General features: G+C 47.2%; 1 protein-coding gene and 1 long non-coding RNA gene across 2 annotated transcripts in view; one reads left to right on the top strand and one right to left on the bottom strand.

Annotated features, from left to right (window-relative positions):
- The window catches only part of LOC109551806 (uncharacterized), a 76,962-nt gene extending 68,313 nt beyond the window's left edge, over positions 1-8,649 (bottom strand). Inside the window, exon 1 of the long non-coding RNA XR_012330324.1 lies at positions 8,428-8,649. This is a non-coding gene — a long non-coding RNA (uncharacterized lncRNA). The remainder of the gene's footprint in view (positions 1-8,427) is intronic.
- A 133-nt stretch (positions 8,650-8,782) lies between these two features.
- On the top strand, positions 8,783-19,744 carry TMED3 (transmembrane p24 trafficking protein 3). Its single transcript, XM_019945872.3, has 3 exons — positions 8,783-9,087; positions 10,768-11,016; positions 18,890-19,744. Exons 1-3 carry the CDS (start codon positions 8,917-8,919, stop codon positions 19,124-19,126), a joined length of 657 nt encoding a protein of 218 aa, XP_019801431.1. The 5' UTR covers positions 8,783-8,916; the 3' UTR covers positions 19,127-19,744.
- The last annotated feature ends 4,195 nt before the right edge of the window (positions 19,745-23,939 follow it).

The raw sequence follows: 23,939 nt of genomic DNA, 5'->3' as shown, positions 1-23,939 counted from the left end.
TTATTGTGGTTGCAAGAAGCCCTCAGCAATAATCATCAGGAAACTTTGAAAAAAAAAGATTTGTTGCTTACAGGTCCTGAAAATTACGTGGCATACCTGGGGTCACACAGTGAGGCTGTGGGTAGACAGAGGGCCCAGGTCTGGGGTTCTGCTTTTATTGGGGTCCAAGCTGAGGACCTAGGGTTTCATGGGCTCACTCTTTATGAGTGAATTTAAAACATAAGAGAAGGAATTTAAAGTGTGAGAAGAGAAAAAAACAAGGGGCCCAAATGGTCAATCACTGAAATCAACCAAGATCTCTAAAACAAAGCTGGGGAGTGGGTGGGGGCATGACCTGGCTCTTTATTTAGTCCTTTGTGGCTGGCAATGTGTATTTATCGAGATCGCCATCTCTGAGGTGGAGGCCCCCTTTGAAGTGGATGCCTCAGACATCAAAATCAAGTCAGGCACTTGCAAGGCAAAAAGAAAAGCCAGCTGTCAGGCTTACACTACAGTTAGCAAGGGGGAGAAAAGGGAAGCAACCTAAGTGTCCATCAACAGACGAATGGATAAAGAAGATGTGGTATTTATACATATACAATAGAATATCACTCAGCCATAAAAAGAAATGAAATAGTGCCATTTGCAGAGACCTGGATGGACCTAGAGACTGTCATACAGAGTGAAGTCAGTCAGAAAGAGAAAAACAAATATCGTATAATATCGCTTATATTTGGAATCTAGAAAAATGGTACAGATGAACTTATTTGCAAAAGTGAAATAGAGACACAGATGTAGAGAACAAACTTATTCATACCAAGGGGGGAAGCGGGGGTGGGATGAATTGGGAGATTGGGATCGACATATATACACGACTCTGTATAAAATAGATAACTAATGAGAACCTACTGTATAGCACAGGGAACTCTACTCAATACTCTGGTGACCTAAATGGGAAGGAAATCCAAAAAACAGGGGATATATGTATATGTATAGCTGATTCACTTTGCTGTACAGCAGAAACTAACACAACATTGTACACAACTATACTCCATTAAAAGTTTTTTAAAAAGTGGGGGAGGGGAAAGGACTAGTTTGAGCATGTCTTTTCCTCACTTCTTTCTGCAGGAAAGGGAGGTCAATGTTGTTTCCAGCTCCTCTGAGGAGAGATTAGGAGGGACCCCCTGGGAGGAGAAGAAAGTGCTGGGGGAGGTGGAGGTGTGATGAGGGACAAGCCCCCCCCCGCCCCCCGCCCCGAGTGAGGGAGTACATTCCCAAGATTATAGGAGGCTCAGAAGTTGGGGTCCCTTGTGTGGAACTTGCTCCTTTCCAGAGCAAAACCTTAGAGGGGAGTGGCTAGATGTGTGTTGACTTAAAAAAATGTACAACGTGAGAGTTGCGAGTTAAGTTTTATTTGGGGCAAAATGAGGACTGCAGCCTGGGAGACAGCATTTCACATAGCTCTGAGAAACTGCTCCAAAGAGGCAGGGGGGAAGGTCAGTATATATGTGATTTCGGTGAAGGGGGTGTACATACAATGAAGCACATATATATATTTTTTAATATACTTGGCAGTTTGCACGTTTTTTTTTAAATAAATGTGTTTGTTTGTTTTCGGCTGAGTTGGGTCTTTGTTGCGCACAGGCTTTCTCTAGTTGCGGTGAGCGGGGGCTACTCTTCATTGCGGTGCACGGGCTTCTCATTGCGGTGGCTTCTCTTGTTGCAGAGCACGGGCTCTAGGCGTGTGGGCTTCAGTAGTTGTGGCACACAGGCTCAGTAGTTGTGGCTCGTGGGCTCTACAGCGCAGGCTCAGTAGCTGTGGTGCACGGGTTTAGTTGCTCCGCAGCATGAGGGATCTTCCTGGACCAGGGCTCGAACCCGTGTCCCCTGCATTGGCAGGCAGATTCTTAACCATTGCACCACCAGGGAAGCCCAAGCACATATTTTTTGCAGAAGGTTCTGCTAGTCTCCTGAGGGTTACTGCTAGTCACGAGGAGCAGATGTCACCATGAAGGAATTTAGAGCTTTTCTAGATATGAGGAGATGCAAGAATTGGGCTCATAAAATTGGCTCCTGAAGATATCTCACTATCTGAAGACCTGTTCTCCCAGTTTTCCCCAGAGCACAGAGGGCCTCATTCCCGATCTCCACCTGAACTCCTTTCAGGGGGTGTTGAAAGTCAGCAGCTGCAGCGGCACCTGCTTTAATCCTTGTAGAGGTAGATGGCAAGTGCTCACGACAAGTGCCAATTTGTAGCTGACATGTGCATCTTGGGAGAATGGGCCTGGGTCAAGCTGGGCAGGAGGGCAGCTGATGCACTTGCCTTGAAGAAACACTGGAGCTTGGACAGTGAACACATCGGCACAAGGACCCCAGGGCTCCCTGAACCTGAAGGCTGTGCACTGCTTAAGGCATCTACAGGACACAGTGGAGAGAGCTCCACCATGGCTGAGACGGATTTTCTTATCAGTGTTGGGAAGGAGGGGTTGGGAAATACAGTCAATTTTAACTTGATTTAGCAAAGTAAAGAAATGGGACATTTCTCACATCCAAAGGTTAATGAGGTGAAATTCACAGCAGTCCGTGTCCTATTGTTAGGGGAACCACTGATGGAAAACGCCAGGCCCTGGCCAAACAGGATAGTAACTACTTGCATGAGTTATCTTACCACAGGAGGTCCTGGTAAAGAACGTGGAACTAACAAGCTACCACCAACTGGAAGAATTCAGGAAAGGTCAAAAGGAGACACCAGTCTGTATGTCCTCCCAACCTCAGAGAATCTTCCTCGCTGGAATCCACCTTGGCTGAGCGATGTGGGCACCACCAGTAAGGACCCTGAGTCAGAACGATTGGCCAGAGGCGACCCGGAAACTAACCCCATCACCATAAAACCCGAGACTGCGAGACACGTGGCAGAGCAGTCCCCCTGGGTTCGCTTACCCTGCTGCCCTCTGCCCGGGCTTCCCTTCTTAGTAGTGTCCTGCTTTGTCAGCACGTGTGTCTCCTCAGACAATTCATTTCTGAGTGTTAGACAAGAGTCCATTCTTGGGCCGTTGAAGGGGTTCCCCTTCCTGCAACACTATGGTCCAAGTTACAAAATGGCACGCATGCAGTAGGAAGGAAGAAAACTTGCTCACACTTGGAATCTATCTGCGGCAAGACATCAAGAATAAGAAGCAGATCTCAGAAAAAGAAAGGAGGTAAGTATTTTAGAACTGTAGCATTATCTAATAAGTCAACACAGAAATAAGTGTCTGGTAATTCTCACCAGGACACCTTAGCTGAAGGTGATGTTGTGATCCAATTCCAGTAGACTGACTGCGAAAGCACAGAGTTAAAAATCTAGCAATTTTCATCGGAGAAAAGGGTAATCATTACGCATGAGGATTGAGGTCGGGGGAGAGGAAGAGAAGAGAAAGAAGTGAAAGGCTAGAAGAGGTCAAGGTTGATGAAATAAAAATTCACATTTTAAGGCAAGACAAGAAAAATGGAAACATCAAACCTTTTTCTCTGTCCTTTGACCTCCTTCTCCACCCCCCACTCCGGTGTGCACTGTGCAACTGCATTATATGTTAACCAGACCTCCCGAATGGCAGGAACCTTGGGAGATACTGGGCCTCACCTAATGGAAGTTCTGAGCTTAAATCCCTATGACCTATGAATGTCGCTAGTCATATTACTTGCATTCTGCCTGTTTCACAAGATTATCGTTTATTGCATTACCAAATGTGTGACGGAGCCACAGATAAAATTAATGATGATTGGGCAGTTTGCAATGATTGATCAAAATATATAGTCCTATAAGATCAACGATTGTAATAGTGTAACTCTAGATATGGGAAGAAGCAATAAGAGGGAACCATTTCCTGGACCATAACAGACTAGTAAGACAGGTGATCCAGAGGCTTTTGGCTATTGTTAACAGAGCATAGTCCAGTAATAGCATGTAAAGTGACCTACCAACAAAATCCTCACTTGACCTGGGAATGAGCATTCCTAGTGCCATGAGACAAATTGGTCACAAAATGCTCCCCAAACGTTGGTTGAAATTAAGAGTGAAACGGGCCTTCCCTGGTGGCGCAGTGGTTGAGAGTCCGCCTGCCGATGCAGGGGACACGGGTTCGTGCCCCTGTCCGGGAAGATCCCACGTGCCACGGAGCGGCTGGGCCCGTGAGCCATGGCCGCTGAGCCTGCGCATCCGGAGCCTGTGCTCCACAACGGGAGAGGCCACAGCAGTGAGAGGCCCGCGTACCGCAAAAAAAAAAAAAAAAAAAGAGTAAAAGGGAAGGGACTGTCAAATAAAGACTGTTGCCCACCATCTCTAGTTCTGCAAGAATCAAGTCATTCACCACTGCAGTTGCTGACCTACGACACACCCTGAAAGGAATTCAGGGCGAAGATCAGGATGAGGCACTCTGTGCTCTGGGAAAACTGACAGAACCGGCCCTCAGATAGTATCTTTAGCAGAAATTTTTTATGAACCTGGATTCTTGGATCTTCCCATACTTAGAAAAGCACTAAAACCATTAACCAAGATGTCTGCTACTGTGACTCGCAGCAACCTTCTACTGAGAAAGATGTGTGCCTGACTGCAGGTACCGCCTTTGCCAAAATCACAATTTGGCTAGCTTCCTCCTTTACCTCTTTGGAACAGTTCTCAGAACTCTTGGAGAGACTGTCTTCTGGGTTATAATACTCAGATTGGCTCGAATAAAATTTCCCATTTTTTTCTTAGATTGACTATTGATTCGATTTTTCATGGACAAGGTCTTGCCAGTGTGAACCAGTCCAAATAGCCTGATGAAAGAAGCCCACCTGGCTGTCCCTTCTGGAGTCCTCTGCCTCCTCTGGGATGATGGACCCAGAATCACAGACACTCCTGACCTAGGGCAAAAATGAATTCTCATGGGGTGAGAGGTAAGGGTCTAAATACATTTTTAAATTATCCCATTACAATTTAATCAGTACTTAATCCTTTCTTTGCTTCAGTTGGATATTGTTGCCTACCCAGTTTGATCCTCCCTTCTCCTTCCCAGTAGATCCTGATTTTATGTATGTAGTCAGTCACCCTGTATCCTTGCAGCCCTTTTGACTTCATCCCGAGCTCCAAGGGAAGCCCTGATTGGTCTGAGTTAATTATGACGATCCCCATTCTCCTTATCAGTGATTGGCTAAAGGATCCAGCCTAAGCCAATCAGTACATGACTTTCCCCTTGTCAGTGGCTTAGATCCAGATACGGGTACATGACCTAAGTTGGCCCAATTGTACTGAAGGAAAGGACATACAGGTCATGAGTGAAGGAAATATTTCTCTTCCTTCTGATAGACATGACTAAATAAACATGTTGCTCAAGCTTGTTTGTTTGGTTTGACAACCTTTTTGTGACAATAAAATAATAGAGCCTAAGAATAAAGCCAACATGCAGAGGAGGGAGTAGCCAAGAGAAAAGCAGGGAAATGGACTGGAGCCCTTATCACACTATGCCTGAAGCTGAATTCACCTCTGAACTTTCTGCTATATTCAATGGTATATTTTTTGATATGTATGATATGAGTAGTATATTTTAGAATTCTATAGTCTATTTAATATAGGTTATATATCATTTAATCTAGTTGGAGTTTAAAAAATTTACTTGAAGCTAAAAGTATCTTGATATCATTCACTGATTTAAAATATCCTTGTAACATGCTAAATTCTTGCTTTTAAAATTCTTGAGTCTGTTTCTAAACTCCCTCATTTCATCCCATCCCACTTCATTCCACCCCATTCTGTTCCATTGTATTACATTCCATTGGTGTATTTGTCTTTCTGTTCCATATCAGAGCATCTATTTTAATTACTGTAGGGTTTTAACTCACTTTCACAAATGGTGAGTCACATTCATTCTCAATTCTCATTGGACAAATTATTTCATAAAATCATTTTATTAAATGTTAAAAATGTTCTGAGATTATGACTGGGATTCTTTGACATTTAGTTATTTCAGTGCAAATTAACATTTTAAAAGATTAAGTCTCCCAATGCAGAAACATGAATTGTTACTCTAAAAATTCATATCTTCATCTTTTTTATCCTTCATTTATAAAACTTACAGTGTTTAGTATTCCTACAATGAGGTACCACCTCACACCGGTCAGAATGGCCATCATTAAAAAGTCTACAAATAACAAATTCTGGAGAAGGTGTGGATAAAAGGTAACCCTCCTACACTGCTGGTGGGAATGTAAGTTGGTACAGCCACTACGGAAAACAGTATGGAGGTTCCTCAGAAAACTAAAAATAGAATTACCACATGATCCAGCAATGCCACTCCTGGGTATATACCCAGACAAAACTATAATTCAAAACGATACATGCACCCCTACATTCACAGCAGCACTATTCACAACAGCCAAAATATGGAAACAACCTAAATGTCCCTCAACAGATGAAGCGATAAAGAATATGTGGTATGTATATACAATGGAATACTACTCAGCCATAAAAAAGAATGAAATAATGCCATTTGCAGCAACATGGATGTAACTAGAGATTAGCATACTAAGTGAAGAAAGTCAGAAAGACAAATATCATATGATATCACTTAGATGTACAATCTATAATATAGCACAAATGAACCTGTCTATAAAACAGAAACAGACTCACAGACATAGAGATCAGAATTTTTTTTAACATTTTTATTGGAGTATAATTGCTTTACAATGGTGTGTTTGATTCCGCTTTATAGCAAAGTGAATCAGCTATACATATACATATATCCCAATATCTCTCCCCTCTTGCATCTCCCTCCCACCCTCCCTATCCTACACCTCTAGGTGGACACAAGCATCGAGCTGATCTCCCTGAGCCATGAGGCTGCTTCCCACTAGCTATCTATTTTACATTTGGTAGTATATATATGTCCATGCCACTCTCTCATTTTGTCCCAGCTTACCCTTCCCACTCCCCGTGTCCTCAAGTTCATTCTCTACATCTGTGTCTTTATTCCTGTGCTGCCCCTAGGTACTTCAGAACCAGTTTTTTTGTTTTTTTAGATTCCATATGTATGTGTTAGCATACGGTATTTGTTTTTCTCTTTCTCACTTACTTCACTCTGTATGACAGACTCTAGGTCCATCCACCTCACTACAAATAACTCAATTTTGTTTTTTTTTATGGCTGAGTAATATTTCATTGTATATATGTGCCACATCTTCTTTATCCATTCATCTGTCGATGGACACTTAGGTTGCTTCCATGTCCTGGCTATTGTAAATAGAGCTGCAGTGAACACTGTGGTACATGATTCTTTGAATTATGGTTTTCTCGGGGTATATGCCCAGTAGTGGGATTGCTGTGTCATATGGTGGTTCTATTTTTAGTTTTTTAAGGAACCTCCATACTGTTCTCCATAGTGGCTGTATCAGTTTACATTCCCCTCAACAGTGCAAGAGGGTTCCCTTTTCTCCACTCCCTCTCCAGCATTTATTGCTTGTAGATTTTTTGATGATGGCCATTCTGACTGGTGTGAGGTGACACCTCATTGTAGCTTTGATTTGCATTTCTCTAATGATTAGTGATGTTGAGCATTCTTTCATGTGTGTGTTGGCAATCTGTATATCTTCTTTGGAGAAATGTCTATTTAGGTCTTCTGCCCATTTTTGGATTGGGTTTTTTCTTGTATATTTTGGAGATTAATCCTTTGTCAGTTGCTTCATTTGCAAATATTTTCTCCCATTCGGAGGGTTGTCTTTTCATCATGTTTATGATTTCCTTTGCTGTGCAAAAGCTTTTTAAGTGACAGGACACTTCGGTCTTATCCACGTGGAGACCTATATAGGCAGTAAAATTCTTTGCTAAAATCAAGATACACCTCACCAATGATATTCTGAAAAAAATTCTTTACTGAGTAGCTAGACTACAATCGTTTTTTTCTTTGTCGTTACCTGATCATAGTGAATATAAAACGCTATAGTAATGATTATACAAAATACCTTCTTAGGTCAATGGTAATAGATAAGACAGTAAATTAATTTATCTGCTTTCGGCGCTTTTGAGAAATCAAAGGGAAAAAAAAAAGATTGTTTTGTCCCAGAAGAACCTTCAACTTATACAGACAACCAAGAGATACCTGAAATCCCTGAGTGAGAGACCTGTATTCGTATCTTCAGGAAGCTTCAGGAAGCTTTGTGTGTGCCGGTTTTCCCCAGAACAGATGTAATTGTGGGGTTTCACTTACTCTCACCCATCAACCCCCCCTGCCCCGTGGCATACTTTTTCACCTTGGGAAGGGGATGGGAATGAGAAAGGGGGTGTTAATTGGGTCCCCAGAGTTTGCATATCTTTCCTCTAGCCTTCCTTTCTATTGTGGATAGTAGGTTTGGGCACACCCAGTTCTAGACCAGGAGACTGATTCTCCAGAGAAGCGTGAGACAAGTTACAGAGCCAGTCAGAAGCAGAGCCTGTACCTTGTAAAACCCCATGGGCTTCGTGCTGCTGCAGCCAGAGAGGATGGACTGCGTGGACCTGGGCCAATTCCGGGTAATCCTCAAGCCTGCGGGTCCCAGAAGATGCAGAAAACGTCTGTCGGGGATGTTGGCAGAGGGCCCTTCCGGGGAGGTGCGCGCTGGGGATGGGCGTCCCGCCTCACCTTCGCCGAGACGCCCCAGCAGAACAGCGCGGGGCGGGGGAAGGGGCGTGTCCCCTTTGCCAGCCCAGCCAGCGCGCAGGCGCAACGGGCAGAAGGGGCGGGGGGAGGCCGCGGCGCTCTCTGGCCTCGGTCCCGGGACCACCCCCGAGCGCGCGGCTGCGCGCTGAGCCTCCCGCCCTCCCGGAAGCGCAGCGCCCCGCAAGCGCCACGTCTGTCCCTGCACCTTATCCCTGGTCCCCCAGCCACCGTCCCATCCGCGAGGAGCACACGCCCGAGCCGCCGCCCACGGGACTGGACCGGGAGCATCATGGGCAGCGTGGCCTCGCGCTCCGCCTGCGCGCTGCCCCTTCTGCTGCTGCTGCTGCTGCAGGCGGAGCGGCCGCGGGGCGCGGAGCTCACCTTCGAGCTACCTGACAACGCCAAGCAGTGCTTCCACGAGGACGTGGAGCAGGGCGTGAAGTTCTCTCTGGATTACCAGGTGAGGCCCTGGCGCCCGGCAGCGCCTCCTCTCCCCCTTCCAGGTCTCCATTGGTCACCGGTGCGCCCCAGGCTGGAGTGGCTGGAATTAGCCAAAGAGGCTGAATGGGGCGGGAATGACCAGAGACCAGCTGACTTCCCCGCGAGGAAGTCAGAGCCCACTCGAGACAGGCCCGACTAACCAGGGCGGGAGGTAGCGCCAAAGGTGAGCTACCTGGCTGCGGATGCCCGGGGGCGGGTCCTGCATCCTGGGGAGTTGTCCTCAATGACCTGCAGGCCCCTTGACTCTAAGGAATCCATGTCTGATTAGCTGGACACAGGCTCTCTGTCCCAAGTTTTTTGGACCAGTTTGTCCCCGCCTGTACTGAAAAATGGCAGCGAGAGGAAATGGGTCCTTGGCATTATTCTTCCCTCTCTCCAGTGTTTGAAGTCAAGTTGGGGTGAGCGCGGCAAGTGATGAGAAATGGCGCTTTGGAAAGGAGGTGTCAGCGCAGGCTTTGAGCCCTGGCAGTGTGTCCAAGGAGTGGTGTTGTGGCTCCTGCCATATGGCTCAGAAAAGCTCCTAGCTCCTGCAGTCCTGGCTCCTTTGAGAGACTTCATGGCTCACAGTTCAGCGGAGCAGGTCTTGAGTGAGAGATCTGCCCCTGAGGTTTAGTGAGCAGATCTAAGAGTAGGGAGCTGAGTGGGAATTATACCCAGACCCGCGTCTGCTTGTGGACACATACTGACAGGCATTACAGAGATGAGTTGGCACGGGAAGCAGAAGTAGGGGCAGGCCATGTGGTGGGCCCTCTCTGACCAAAGCCACTAAAAGAGGCATGTGCTTGGGGACAGCACAATGTGTGATGACCTCCGAGTCACTGGTGTTGCCACTTTCACATGTCCGTGGACAGTGTGGAAATTGCAGCTGGATTAACAGGGGTCACCTAGAGACAGTCACCAAAACATGATCGTTGTGAGGATGGAGGGGGCTGAGAGGTCATCTGGTCCCTGCCAGGTCAGGAACCCCTGTTAGAGCACGTTCAGCATAAGTTTACACACCTCCAGCATTAGGAAGCTCACTAATCACAAAGCAAATTCTTCCATCTGAACAAAAGGAAATTTTAACATTTGGAAGCAGATGGAGGCCACTGACTGTGTTCTTTGATGGACCTTAGTTATAGTCATTGACCACCTCTGTGATTTTTGCCCTTTGCAGGTCTTATCTTTCCTGTGTTGAGAGTTTGAACTAATGATTCCTGAGGGCTCTCCCACCTCTGGTAATCACTGATTCTGTGAAGGCTTCAGTCTATGTTTGCTTTCCCCTTGCATTCCATCAGCAATAATATTAACGTTTACCAGACACGTTCAGCAGTTTACTTAACCTCGGGGCCTCAGTTACCTCTTCTGTAAAATGGGGAGGATTAGGCTCTTGCAGAGCAAAACTTTTGGAATCAGGCAGACATGGATTCAAGTCTTAGCCCTGTCACTTTCAAGCGGCATGACCATGGCCAGTTAACTTCAACTCTCTCAGCCTCAGTGTCATCCTCTGTAAATTGGGGAGTGTCAGCCTTTAGAAGGCTGTGAAGATTAAATGAAAAAAATGTTTGTGACATGTAATCACAGTGCCTGGTCGGCCTTTGGTAAGTGGTGTTTGCCTCTCTGGTAACAGCAGACTGTGGGTGTCTTTTGTGGTTGTCAGGTCATCACTGGAGGCCACTACGACGTCGACTGCTATGTGGAGGACCCCCTGGGGAACACCATCTACAGGGAAACTAAGAAGCAGTATGACAGCTTCACACACCAGGCTGAGGTCAAGGGCGTTTATCAGTTTTGCTTCAGTAATGAGTTTTCCACCTTCTCTCACAAGACCGTCTACTTTGACTTTCAAGTGGGCGACGAGCCCCCCATTCTCCCAGACATGGGCAACAGAGTCACGGCTCTCACCCAGGTGAGTGGACGCTAACAGGCTGAGATGAACCCCCTCCCCGCCAGCCTGCTCCTCCTTGTCTGTGCCCGAGTTGCCTGATGAACAGTCACCAGCTATCCAGCTCCAGTCTGAAGTCTCAGTATTGACTCTGCCCCTCTGTTCACATCCAGTCCTACAAGACCCTATGTTCTCCTTTTGGTCTTCCTCTCCATTCTTTAACTGGATCCCTGCCATGCTTTCCTCTGGTGTTCCTGCGTTCCCGTTTAGTCTTTGACACAGCACCACTTTCAAAGTACACATAGCATATGCCTCTCTGCTGATACGATGTATCTGCATGAGAAAGACCAGTCCTCCTTTGTGTGGTATATATTAGTCAGCGTAACAACGGCTGGCTGCTATAACAAATAAACCCCAAATATCAATGGCTTAGCACAATGAAAGTTTTTTTTTTTTTTTCTCACTCAAATAATAATCCAGAGAGTGGGGATAGGGGTGGAGGACTTTCCTCCATGGAGTGACTCAGGAAGCCAGGCTCCTTCTTTCTTGTCATCTTTCTGATGTCCCTTAGGGCTTCAGAGTCCTCTGTTTCTAGCCACCAAAAGAAGGAGAGAATGATAAAGACCCATCTGCTTCTTAAAAGCCCTGGCCCAGAAGTGATGCCATCACACCCACTCATATCTCATTGTTGAGGAATAGTCCTGTGGATAGACTGGATGAAACGAAGGCGGCAAATACAGTTCAGTTGGGCAGTCAACTCCTTGCGACAAATTTCACAATCTGGAAGAGAAACGGTGACACTTTTGGAGGACGGATAGTCATCTCTGTCGCCCATGGCTGTCACAGTTAACTATAATCCGACCCCAGCCTCCTCCCTCAGTCTTCCCTCCTGCTATTTAAGCTTCTCCCTCCCTCCCATATGCAGACTCTGAGGCTAGGACTCTGTATTACCCCTGAATCCCCAGCGCCCCAGTGCCTGGGGTGTGGCACAGAATAAGAGCTCACCAAATAGTTATCAAATGACTGAGTGGCAGGACCCAGGGAAACCTGCGAGACAGGAATGACCCTGTGGCTGCACCTGTTCCACACCCAAAGCCAGAGCATCTGAGTCTCCAGCAATGCCAGATTACCTTCTGGGCTGCCCTCCAAGGTGACCACAGGCTCCATTCCTCTGTGGCTTTGACCATGGGCTCATGCTCTGAGCAGTTGGAGGTTAGCACTGCACTGTCCGGTCAGTGACAGCTGTCTACATATGGCTGTTGACATTTAATTAAAATTAAATTAAAAATTCCCTTCCTTGTTTGCTCTGTACCAACATTTCTAGTGTTCAGTAGTCACAAGTGGCTGGTGCCCACGCATGGGGAGTTCCACTGGACAGCAGTGCGTTTGAACTTAGCGGCATGACTGCTGCTAGAAGTTCCAGCCCAGGGTGTGTCTTCTGTGTAGGATCTTTCATAACCTATCCTCTCAGGAGGTCTGTTGGTCGTTGATGCAATAGCTTCTGTTTTGAAGATTTTATGAGTCTCCAGAAGCTGAGCTGAAGGATTTCTCTCTCTAAGCAGTGGAAAAGAAACCAGTAGAGAAAAGGCTTTGTGGATTAACGCACTAGAGACGTTCTTTCCTGGAGCCTTAGAATTAGAGTTTGGTTTTGTTGCAGGAAGGAGTGATTGCACTTCCCCTCTTCTGCATCTGGGAACCTCATCCTTCCTTCTGCCCAGCCACAAAAGAGCTGTTTCCTTCTCCTTCTGTACCTCTGACCCCCCTGCCTGGTCTGTGCCTGTCTCAGACAGCTCCCCCTCGCCTGTGGCGGGCCCGTGCTCAGTCTGCACACTGTACTGGGTGGTGGGAGTATGAGGTCAGAGGGCGCTGTCCCAGCTGTCAGGAGCCCTGTGTGGAATGCAACCCTGTAAACCACGGAGCTCCAGGATGCTCTGATCAGAGCTGAGATTTAAGGGTGAGGGTTGTCAGGGGATGGACCAATTGACTCTTCCAGGAGGGTCAGGGAAGTCTTCACAGGGAGAGTTTTAGCTTAAAGCGACACTCTGGGTGCTTGCCTAGGAGTGTGTCTGGCACGGGAGGAGGAGAGGCCTCCTGGGTGGGGAGAACAGCAGGTGCAGGTGTTCAGGGCATCACTTTACTTTCCTCACCGGCCCTGATCCTATTTTGCTTGGCATGGATCCCCTTTCTACCTGCAGCTGTCTTCTCTCTTCCCCTGAGGCTTCCTCCGGCTCAGTGCTGGGCCAGAGGCTGTGTGTTCTGGCACCAGTAGCAGCCCCAGGGTGAAAGAATAGGATCCAGAGTGACCGCGTCCCGGGCCAGGGCTCCAGGCCAGAGGGACTTGTCTTCGGCCTGAGTTCCAGCACGACCAGGCTCCTGGCAGAGGACATGGGCTAGAGATGCTGCTGAGGGAGGCCAACCTTGAGGTGCCCTGGGCGTCCTGAGAGTCTGGGCAGATCCTAGCGGAGGCTGAAGGTTCCTGACAGAGGTCCAAGGTCCGGGGCTGCCTCAGTGGTGGTCGAGGGAAGATGAAAGGTTTTCCTAACTCTACTCTGAGGCCAGCTCCTGCGACGCTGCCTTTGAGCTCTTGAAGAATTTAAAGAACCAAGTGCGGACTTCCCTGGCAGTCCAGTGGTTAAGACTCTGCGCTTCCATTGCAGGGGGTGCGAGTTCGATCCCTGGTTGGGGGAACTAAGATCCCATGTGCTGCGCGGCCAAAAAATAAAATAAAATAAAAAAGAGCCAAGTGCTTCTATCCGTGGTGGTCCTGATGAGGTGAGGCTGCAGGAATTTGCTGCTGGTTACAGAGTGAAGACCTGGGCATCAGCAGGTGGTAGAGATGGGATGGGATGTGGGCATGGGATGGAGGAAAGTGATGGTCCTGGGAGGGAGACAGGTCAGGGTGTCTCCAGAGACTACCTGTCATGATGGAGTGGTGCCCACGATCCCCGTGAGGTGCCCGGACACTTTGAACCAGCCAGGGCTGGAGGTCTCAGCGGGGTGAAGTTCGCACTGCAGGAGAGCTGGGGACCCATGGCCCTGGGAGAACAGGGCTCTTTGCAACAGAAGGGCCTCTGCTGGCTTCCTGCTGGGTAGGAAGCAGGCTGGCTGGGTTGCCTAACTGAAATTTTGTGGGAACAAGCTGAAGTGGTATCTTAGACTAACGCCAACAGCAGATCCCAGTGGACAGGGAAGTAGCATGTTTTTACGGTAAGGGGATGCTTCCAGGTGTCTGTGAATCTTGGTGATGTGTGGCCCTGGGGTCTCCTGTGAGGCCCGTGCCAGGTTCTAAAGGTGTCTCCTGGTTTTAGACGCCAGGAAAGCCGTAGAGTACCACCTCCTGCTCTGTTACCTCCTGAAAACTGGCTTCCTTCCCTGTCACTGATCAGATCTGAGGTGGTTCCTGTAAAGACCTCAGGCCCTCTTCATAGAAGCGCAGTGCTGGTCTCTGGCTGATGACATCTGATCCACGTCTTTGAAGTGATGCCTTGCGTGGCATATCTGATGTGTCCTCTGCCCGGGGTGTCGGCACCCGTGGTTTCTGTGTCCTCCTCCGTTTCTCTCCCCCCCACCCCCACTCCTTCTCCAGTGATTCTGGACCCTGGGAGGAGGCTGGAGGTACCAGCCTATACTGCTGAACGCCTGGGCTAGGGCTCAGGGGTCCCAGGAGCTCCCAGTTCAAGTGAGTGTAATGTACATTTTGAGTTTCTGAATGAGCTTGTGATGGAAATAAACACGGAGGGTGGAATTCTAGCCTGGAAAACCAGTGAGCCCTTCCCTAGTGTTTAAAAACAAAGCCTCTGTGTATTTATACATTCTAAACATGTGTGTATGTATGTCTGTGTGTACACATGCATATGCATGCAGAGACACACGGGCATGCGTGTGCGTGTATACACATGTATATGTGTATCTCTGTTCATCCCACTAATTTCAAGAACGATCTTCTCTACTTTGATACCGAGTCCCCTAAATCGCTCCCAGATCCGCTCTTCTTACCCCACTTGGTGACCTTCTTAATTGAGGGCCTCGTCTTTTCTTCCCAGCAGAATTGCAGCCACCAAAGTGGTTTCCCCACCACCAGTCCGCCTCTGCATCATGGCTGGCAGGGAAGTTCTCTTAAAGTGGGATCCTTGCCTTGCCAATCTTCTGCTCACAGAGCTTCGTGTTAAAGTCTTGACTCTCAAGGCCTTTACCGTGAGCTTCCACCTACCCATGACTTCCTTCCCACATATCCCCGATGGGCTGCACATACTGGGCTCTGCATGTGCTCTTTGCTATGCTTTTCTTTCCTTTTTTTAAAAAATAAATTTATTTTATTTATTTATTTTTGGCCGCGTTGGGTCTTCGTTGCTGTGCGCGGGCTTTCTCTAGTTGTGGCGAGCGGGGGCTACTCTTCCTTGTGGTGCACGGGCTTCTCATTGCGGTGGCTTCTCTTGTTGCGGAGCACAGGCTCTAGGCACACAGGCTTCAGTAGTTGTGGCACGCGGGCTCAGTAGTTGTGGCTCACGGGCTGTAGAGCGCAGGCTCAGTAGTTGTGGTGCACGGGCCTAGTTGCTCCGCAGCATGTGGGATCTTCCCCGACCAGGGCTCGAACCCGTGTCCGCTGCCTTGGCAGGCAGATACTTAACCATTGCGCCACCAGGGAAGCCCTGCCATGCTTTTCCTGCGTGGAATGCCTTCCCCTCATCCTCTGCCTGGTGACATGCTGCCCATCTGTCAAGGTTCAGGTTATCTCTTCCCTGTGTCAGGTACGCCTCCATCTCTGGCAGGATTAGCAGCTTTCTCTGAGGTGTTCCTATAGCTCCTCTCACCCCTCTGTTGTTAGCTCTTTTGGCACTGCAGGAAGCTGATAACATTCTCTAAATTATGACCTTCTTGGGACCCAGGACTGTGTCTGACTCATTTCATCTCTCAGTTCCTAGGGCCCCGCACAATGTCTGGAAGGCGAGTAGGCACTTAATAAATAAACATTTGAAAGAACGAATTAGTGTAGTTTGGGCTATCAGAGAAAACCGAGTATGATTTGGAATTCCTGTAGTGTCATTTTGAGAGGCGTCTCTCCTGAGTTCCCCAGCCCTACCTTCAATAACCGCGGTCTTCCGAAGATCACCAGGGTGCTATCAATATAGAACTAATGGCCTTACCAAACCTTCCTGTGTCATGGTCACAGGGAGTGACTGGAAGGGCACAGTAGGGAAGCGTCTACAAATGCCATACCTTGGTTCCACTTGGACACGGGTTTGCGTAGGTGAAGCCTGACTCCACTCTGTGACCTCTTTCCTGGTTCCTTCACAGTTTAGTCCCCTTCCTTCCTGTGTGACAGTTGACATGCCTTCATCAACTCTGGAAGCGTTACCAGGAGAGCGAGGACGGGCAATGCCACCGTCGTCTCCAGTGCAGAGGTCTGTACCCTGAGAGGTGTCCTCTGGTGGTTGGCATCTGAAGTCAGTTGTCACTTAGGAGTCCCCTTTGGAATCAACTTCTTGATGTCAGGAACCCTTCTCAGGATCATTTGTCCATTTCTCAACGTCACACATCTGTAGGTACAGACATACCTTGTTCTACTGCACTTCACAGGTGCTGTATTTTTTACAGTTGAAGGTTTTGGGCGACCCTGTGTTGTCAGATGATGGTTAGCATTTTTTTCAGCAATAAAGTATTTTCTAATTAAGGTATGTACATTGATTTTTTTTTTAGACGTAATGCTATTACAGTCTTAATGCACTACAGTATAGTGTAAATGTAACTTTTATATGCACTGGGAAACCAAAAAATCCCTGTGACTCACTTTATTGTGACATTTGCTTTATTGTGGTGGTCTGGAAACACACCAGCAGTATCTCCAAGGTATCCCTCTACACCCTACCTACCAAATGTGGGGAAAGTGAAGAAGCCCCATGCTAACTCCCGTCGCAAGAGAAGACCGTAATATAGCCCAAAAGTAGGACACGCAGGTGTCACTGAGAAAGCAGGATCAAGGTTCCCCTTGGGGGAAAAAGTGAAGCACAAACGACCTTGTTCTTGTTCTTTACGGTGGATTCTGCCCCTTGACCTGATGCCTAGTCGAGGTCCACTAATTCCATCTCGTACACAGTGACCTTGTCAGTTTGCCCTCCACGTGACATTTCACCACCTCTTCCCTATAGATCAGAATGAGGGGGTCAGCCAACATGTGCAGGGGAAACCCACACCCCTAGGAGGTAGACCAGTTGTCAGACAGAAGATGCTGCCTTGTCAACACAGAGGTTAAAGGGGAGCTTTTCTCTCCTCACGTAGTCTAGTTTAGCTCCTTGAATGGCCCAGAATCAAGAATATCTATGAAGCAAGTAAGGGCAACATCTTTTTTTGGTCATAGTCTCCCCTTTGGCGTCCAGAAACTGTTCAATTTGTGAGAGAAATGAGGGTTTCACGGGGGTCCGTCAAGGTGGTGACACAATGGTTTGGTCCCTTCTAGCTTCTTACGTTGAGCTTTATAAGTAGTTCACCTTTGGAATTTGGGAAACAAACGTCTGTTGGATGCTTATGAACTTCCGTCGCACAAGAACTTATTGTTGGGATAGAATTTGCTGGGTTTTGGATAAAATGATTGCTTTAGAGGTTGCCTGTGAGTAAGAACACATGTTCTTTCACAGGCATAATATCTTAGTTTTCTATTGCTGAGTCAATAATTACTACTAATGGCTGAAAACAACAGGCATTCATTATCTCACAGTTCTGTAGGCTCTACGCATGGGCCAGCTCAGTTGGGTTCTCTGCTCAGGGTCTCAAGGCTGAAATCAGGTTGGGTTGGCCTCTTCTCTGGAGGCTCTGGGGAGGAGTCTGCTCTCACACTCATTCAGGTGGTTGGCAGAATTTAGTTCCTTGCAGCTGTAGGACTGAGGTTCCTGTTTCCTTGTTGGCTGTTGTGCTGTCCACTCCTAGAGGCCTTTTTCTGGTCCTTGCATGTGACCTCTATCTTGAGAGCCAGCAACGGTGCACTGAATTCTTTTGAATCCAGCCTCTCTGACTTCTCCTTCAGCCACCAGCTGGAGAAAGCTCCCTGCTCTGAAGGGCTCCTGTGATTCGGTCAGGCCCACTGGATGGCCCCCCTCTCTTAAGGTCAGCTGTGACATATAACATAATCACAGGAGTGGCAGCTCATCACATTCACAGCTTCCTGGGATTGGAGCAGGGGACCTTGGTAGTGGGGGTGGGATGTATTCAGAATCCGGCATGCTACACGTAATATTTTAGCAGGTAAAGGAAGTTGTGAAGTAGTGTGCGTTACGTGTGAGTATATGCCTGTGTGTGTGCACGTTCATGTGCACACGTCTGTCTTTGCACATGTTTGTATGTGAGTGTGGTTCTATGTACATGAGAAATGTATGTCTTCATGTGTTTCTGTGTATACATAGAAGTGTAGGCTGCAAATTTAATAGAATGAACTCAGAGTCCAACACAATTGTGGTTTACTTCACGCCCTGCCGTTCATTAGCTATGTGACCTTGGGCAAGTCATGTAGCCTCTTTGAGCCTCAGTTTCCTCATCAGTATATGCAGTAAGCAATCAGTCAGTCCTCCTTAACATTGGGACTAATGATCCCTGCCTGTCAGGGGTATGGTGAGTATTAAATAAGAACACAGGGCAGTATTTGAAAGCATAGGCTCAGGACTCAGACAGTTGAGTTTAAATCCTGACTCTGCCATCTACTAACTGTGTGACTCTGAACAAGTTACTTAACCTCTCTGAGCCTCAGTTAGGCGTATTATGAATACAGCCGTGTCACATCCTTAGCACAGACACACAGTTAGCATCCAGGAGAAATTACCGAGGATGTTGAAGATCACGTTTGCTGTGTGTGTGCCGGGTCCTGTTCTTCTTTTCTGAGGGTTCACAGTGACTGCTTTTCTCTTCCTAGATGGAGTCTGCCTGTGTGACCATCCACGAGGCTCTGAAGACGGTGATTGACTCCCAGACGCATTACCGGCTCCGGGAGGCCCAGGACAGGGCCCGGGCCGAGGACCTGAACAGCCGAGTCTCTTACTGGTCTGTTGGTGAGACGATCGCGCTCTTCGTGGTCAGCTTCAGCCAGGTGCTGCTGCTGAAAAGCTTCTTCACAGAAAAACGACCCGTCAGCAGGATGGTCCACTCCTAGTTGGGGCGCTCTGCTCCCAGGCCCCTCCCACCCCAGGGCGGAGCAGCTCCCTTTGGTCACAGGCTCCTGGGGCTGGTGGGTGCGACCCAGGAGCTGCCTGGAGAAGAGCACAGGGTAACACGTTCTCACCTTGCCTTCTATTCAGATGCTTGGTCCTTGTACTCCAGCAGCCAAAGCTCATAGCGCCCAGAAAGCGGAAGGCATCCAGCTGCAGCATGTGTGTAACACTGAATGCAGAAAGGGTACAATCAGGCTAGGGATTGGCCAGTGTGGGAGGGCAGGCAGGCAGCCATCCAGTGGCCTGGCTCGTAGGAGGAACCCCAAGGGCCCAGGCCTCCAGGGGGCAGCTCAGGGCTCTCTTTTTGCTCCACGACGCATGGCCTATTTGGCTTGTGTGTATCCCGCGTGGAGGAGACAGGGCCCTGTCTGGCCTTTCCTCACATGGAGCTCTCTGTACCTGTGGAAACCAGACATTGAAGCGGCTTTGCAGAAATCCGCATCCCAGGTGAGCCGTGGAATCAGCCCTGTGAGCAAGAACAAAATGGTAGCTGGGTGCCTTGGTTGGCTGTGTATCTCCTAGAAGGCAGGACTCTGGCTAATAAAAACTGTCTGTGAGCACCATGGAGACCTGTGCCATTATTTCTCTGCTCTAAAGGAGCTCACGGCTTAATGGGGAGCATTGGTGTGCATATAATTAATTACAGCATAATAGAGCAAGTGATTCCTCAGAGATCTGTACGTGTAGACGTTTGTGGAGGGAGTAGTAAACAGCTCTCAGTTGAATGAAAACAGTGAAATAGGGAGTTGGTTATTTTGTGTTCTCAGACCCTAGTGCTTACTGTCAACAACTGAGTCATCATTTAATCCAAATAGAGGGGCTAAGAACAGAAAAAGAAAAGACTGAGCAATGATGAGTGGCTGTTCCAAGGCCATTTCCACAGCAGCTACAGTGGTCTCTTTAAAACCTAAGTCAGACCCTGTCGCTCCTACTCAAAACCTTCCCAAGGCTCTGCATGTCATTCACAGCTCATGAAAGTCCTCACCGTGGTCTCTGAAATCCTGCATCTGGCACCCCAGCCTCTGGCACCCCAGCCTCTGGCCCTGGAAATCCCCTACCCTACTCCCTCCACTCACTTCTCCCATGTCTTCCAGATCCTCCTGTTCCTATCACACCAGGCCATGCTTCTGCCCCAGGGCCTTTGCACAGGTGGTTTCCTCTGTTAGAACACCCTCTCCCTGATATCTGCATGACCTGCTCCATCATTTCCTCCTAACCCGTGTCACCTTGTCAGTGAGGTCTCTCCTAACCACTCTGTTTAAGATGGCATCATCTCACCTGTCCCTGTCCCTCTGTGTCTCTGTCTCTGCTTTACTCCTCTGTATGTCATTTATCACCATTGACAGATATGTTTACTTGTTTGTTTATTGTCTAGATGTAAGCTCCATGAAGGTAGGGACTTTTTCACTGCTGTATTTCTTAGTGTGTAGAATAATGCCTGATATATACTAAGCTCTTAATAGATATTAGTTATTAGATGAACAGCCTTGCCCATTAGTAAGAGATTAATGCGTACTGATCAAGTGTCTGTATAGTAGGTCTTGAGGGAAGATGATATGATGTCTGTCCTAAAAAAACCTACCAAGAAATCTGAAATCCTGAGCTGTCTAGCAAGTGTTAACCGTGCATTGTAGGGAACAAAATAAACAATCCCATGAGATAGAAACTCCATAAGCCTTACTTAGCTTGATTGAAAGATAAATCCTACTTATACCTGTTCATAGAGTGTTGATGGTATTTCTTCTCTAAGTACCGAGTGTATATAAAAGATTTTTTTTGAAATATGTTTGCAGTATAGTGAAAAACAATACAGCACATCCTTATGTGCCACTACCTGGATTAAGCAATATAATGTGACTGTTTCCTCTTAGAAGCTGACATTCTGTACCTGCCTCTCCTTCATTTTGCCTTGGGGCTACCATGGCCCCCTTCCTTTGCCATGATTTGAGTGGCAGCAGCCAGGCCGCAGGTGCCCGTGTAGGGCACGACCAGGACAGAGCAAAGGCCCTGTCCCTGGGTGGTGAGCGGTGGTTGACCAGCTGCCCCAGGGCGTCTACTCTTCCCTGTCCTCCCCTCCCTAAGATCCATGGCTGGTGGATTAAAAACTAAGGCCACTCTCTCATCCCAAGGCTGTTCTTTCCGAGTGTTTAAAGTGAACATTAAGGGACTTCCCTGGTGGTCCAGTGGTAAAGAATCCGCCTTCCAATGCAGGGGATGTTGGTTCAATCCCTGGTCTGGGAACTAAGATGCCACATGCCGTGGAGCAACTGAGCCCGCGCGCCGCAACTGCTGAGCTCGCGCGTCTCAATGGGAGAGCCTGCATGTGCAAACTACAGAGCCCACGTGCTCTGGAGCCCGTGCACCACAGCTAGAGAGAAAAAAACCCACATGCCACAACTTGAGAGGAGCCCATGTACTGCAACAAAGAGTCTGTGAGCCACAACTATGACCCAAGCAGCCAAAAATAAAATAAACATTAAGAATTATAAAAAATATAAAGTGAACATTGAACAACAAGGCTGGCAAGTATTAGCAAATGAGGGTTACCCATTGTGATTCTCCATCCTGGGGCTCCCTCCCCCGCCACCTCATTAAATCCTCTGCAGAGACACCAGCTAGGTCCTAGACTTTAGCCCTTGTCAATACACATTCCCAGACCCCAAGGGAACATGAATACCCAGGCAGAAACAACCAGACCCTGAAGGATACCAAAAAGATACAACACCTTGACCACCATTCAACCATGTCATTTGAAGCAAAGTTGTTGGAACGTGTGGACCCCAATTTTTAAGTAACAAAATAAATATACTCTAAACGAGAAAATGTTAATAATATTTAGCTGTAACAAGAAGTTGTAATACAGAACCAAGTGGAAATGTTACGGATGAGGATTATAAAAGTAGAAATGAAGACTACTCCAGAGGAAATAAAAGCATGACAGAGCTGATCTGTATGAAAAACCGTCCTAGATGGCAGCAGGAAAAAAGGAGAAAATATTAAAAGGAAAAGGAAAAAAAAGCGCTAAGAGATAGGAAAGGTGAAAATAGAAGAGATAAGAGATGGATAATAGGTGAACCTGAAGTAGAAAAAATATATTTGGAGAAATAATAAAGGTACATATATCGGAATGAAAGAAAGGAAAGATCTCAGAGCAAAAGCATCACAGAGTGACAAACAGGGTTGAGGTTTGACCAGGTGAAGCCCCATATGGACACGTAATGACATTTAAGAATACCAAAGGCAAAGAGAGAATTCCAAATGCCTCCAGAGAGAAAAACAAATCCTCTGTCAATCAGACTTAAATTAGATTTCTCAGCAGCAACATTGCATGCAAGAAGAAAATGAGGGCACATTTTTTTAAATAGAAAAGGCAAGAATAAAATAACCCTGGACTTTAGCCAAATTGTCAACATGAAAACCCACTGAGAAATCTCAGGCACGTAGGACCACAGCAGAGGAGAAGAGAACTAAACCTCAGAGGCAGCGGTAAAACATATGAGAACTGATATTCATTGTCTAAAAGTCTTGGGCCAGAGTAAAGGAGGAAAGAAAATACATGCCAACCAAATACTGCCATTCTGAACAAGATCCAGAGCATTTAAGAGGCAGGCAGAGAGACTAAAGAGAACGAGGGTATACTAAAGGTTCTTGTCTCGTTTGGGAAAAGATACTGATATTGATGATTTTAAGAAATCAATAGAGGGCTTCCCTGGTGGTGGAGTGGTTAAGAATCTGCCTGCCGATGCAGCGGACATGGGTTCGAGCCCTGCTCCGGGAAGATCCCACATGCTGCAGAGCAACTAAGCCCGTGTACCACAACTACTGAGCCTGCACTCTAGAGCCCGTGAGCCACAACTACCAAGCCCACCTGCTGCAACGACTGAAGGCTGCGTGCCTAGAGCCTGTTCTCTGCAGCAAGAGAAGCCACCACAATGAGAAGCCCATGCACCACAAGGAAGAGTAGCCCCCGCTCGCCACAACTAGAGAAAGCCCACATGTGGTGATGAAGACCCAACACAGCCAAAAATAAAATACATAAAAAATAAAGAAATTAAAAAAGATAAAATGGAAAAAAACAAAGAGCTGGAAGTTATCAGGGAAAACCCGAGAGATCTGTATAACAAAGGATATCTGGCATGCAGGTAATTGGGATCCTTGAAGAAGAAAGTAGAACCACCACAACAAATCTAAAGACATAAAAAAAGAAAGCTTTAATAGAAATAAAGGAAGACCCCAATCCTTGGTTTAAAAGGGTACCTTGCATTTTAGGAAAAATTGAAGAAGAATGATCAACACAGACATATCCTAGTGAAGTTACTTAGCATCAAAAAAAGATAAGGAAGCTATCAACATCTATGTTACATTAACAACAAAGACAAAAAGCGCAAGCAATCGACAAGAGGAAATCATGTGCTCTCCAACTTTTCTATGACATTTACTGTGAGACAGATGGCAAAGTAGCGTCTACAAGGAATTTAGGTAAAGAGAATGTAGACTAAAGAAGATTATAAACTGCTAGCTTGTCATTCATGTACAAAGGCAGCAGGTGACCATTCCAAAGCTGGAAGGAACTCAGGGGACAGAGCACTCGTGAACCATTATTGAATAAGCTACTCTCCTGAAAAGCTCTAGAGAACCAGGAAGGAAAGAAGCCATCATAGAAAGGGCAGATGGTCAGGAAGTGTTTCATCCATTAAAATAGACCCCTGAGATGAGACAACTATGGAAAATCTAGTTAGAATAAATTTTATAAAC

Source organism: Tursiops truncatus, chromosome 2 (assembly GCF_011762595.2).
Source record: "Tursiops truncatus isolate mTurTru1 chromosome 2, mTurTru1.mat.Y, whole genome shotgun sequence".
In the NCBI taxonomy this organism is placed as follows: domain Eukaryota; kingdom Metazoa; phylum Chordata; class Mammalia; order Artiodactyla; family Delphinidae; genus Tursiops; species Tursiops truncatus.
The sequence above is the reverse complement of the archived record's forward strand: the minus strand, read 5'-3'. Positions and strand labels throughout refer to the sequence as shown.

Bases quoted from the DNA above. Each gene is read 5' to 3' on its own strand.
- TMED3 (XM_019945872.3), top strand. From the start codon at position 8,917: ATGGGCAGCGTGGCCTCGCGCTCCGCCTGCGCGCTGCCCCTTCTGCTG. The intron at 9,088-10,767 runs GTGAGGCCCTGG...TGTGGTTGTCAG, and splicing joins AGTTCTCTCTGGATTACCAG to GTCATCACTGGAGGCCACTA. The intron at 11,017-18,889 runs GTGAGTGGACGC...TTCTCTTCCTAG, and splicing joins GAGTCACGGCTCTCACCCAG to ATGGAGTCTGCCTGTGTGAC.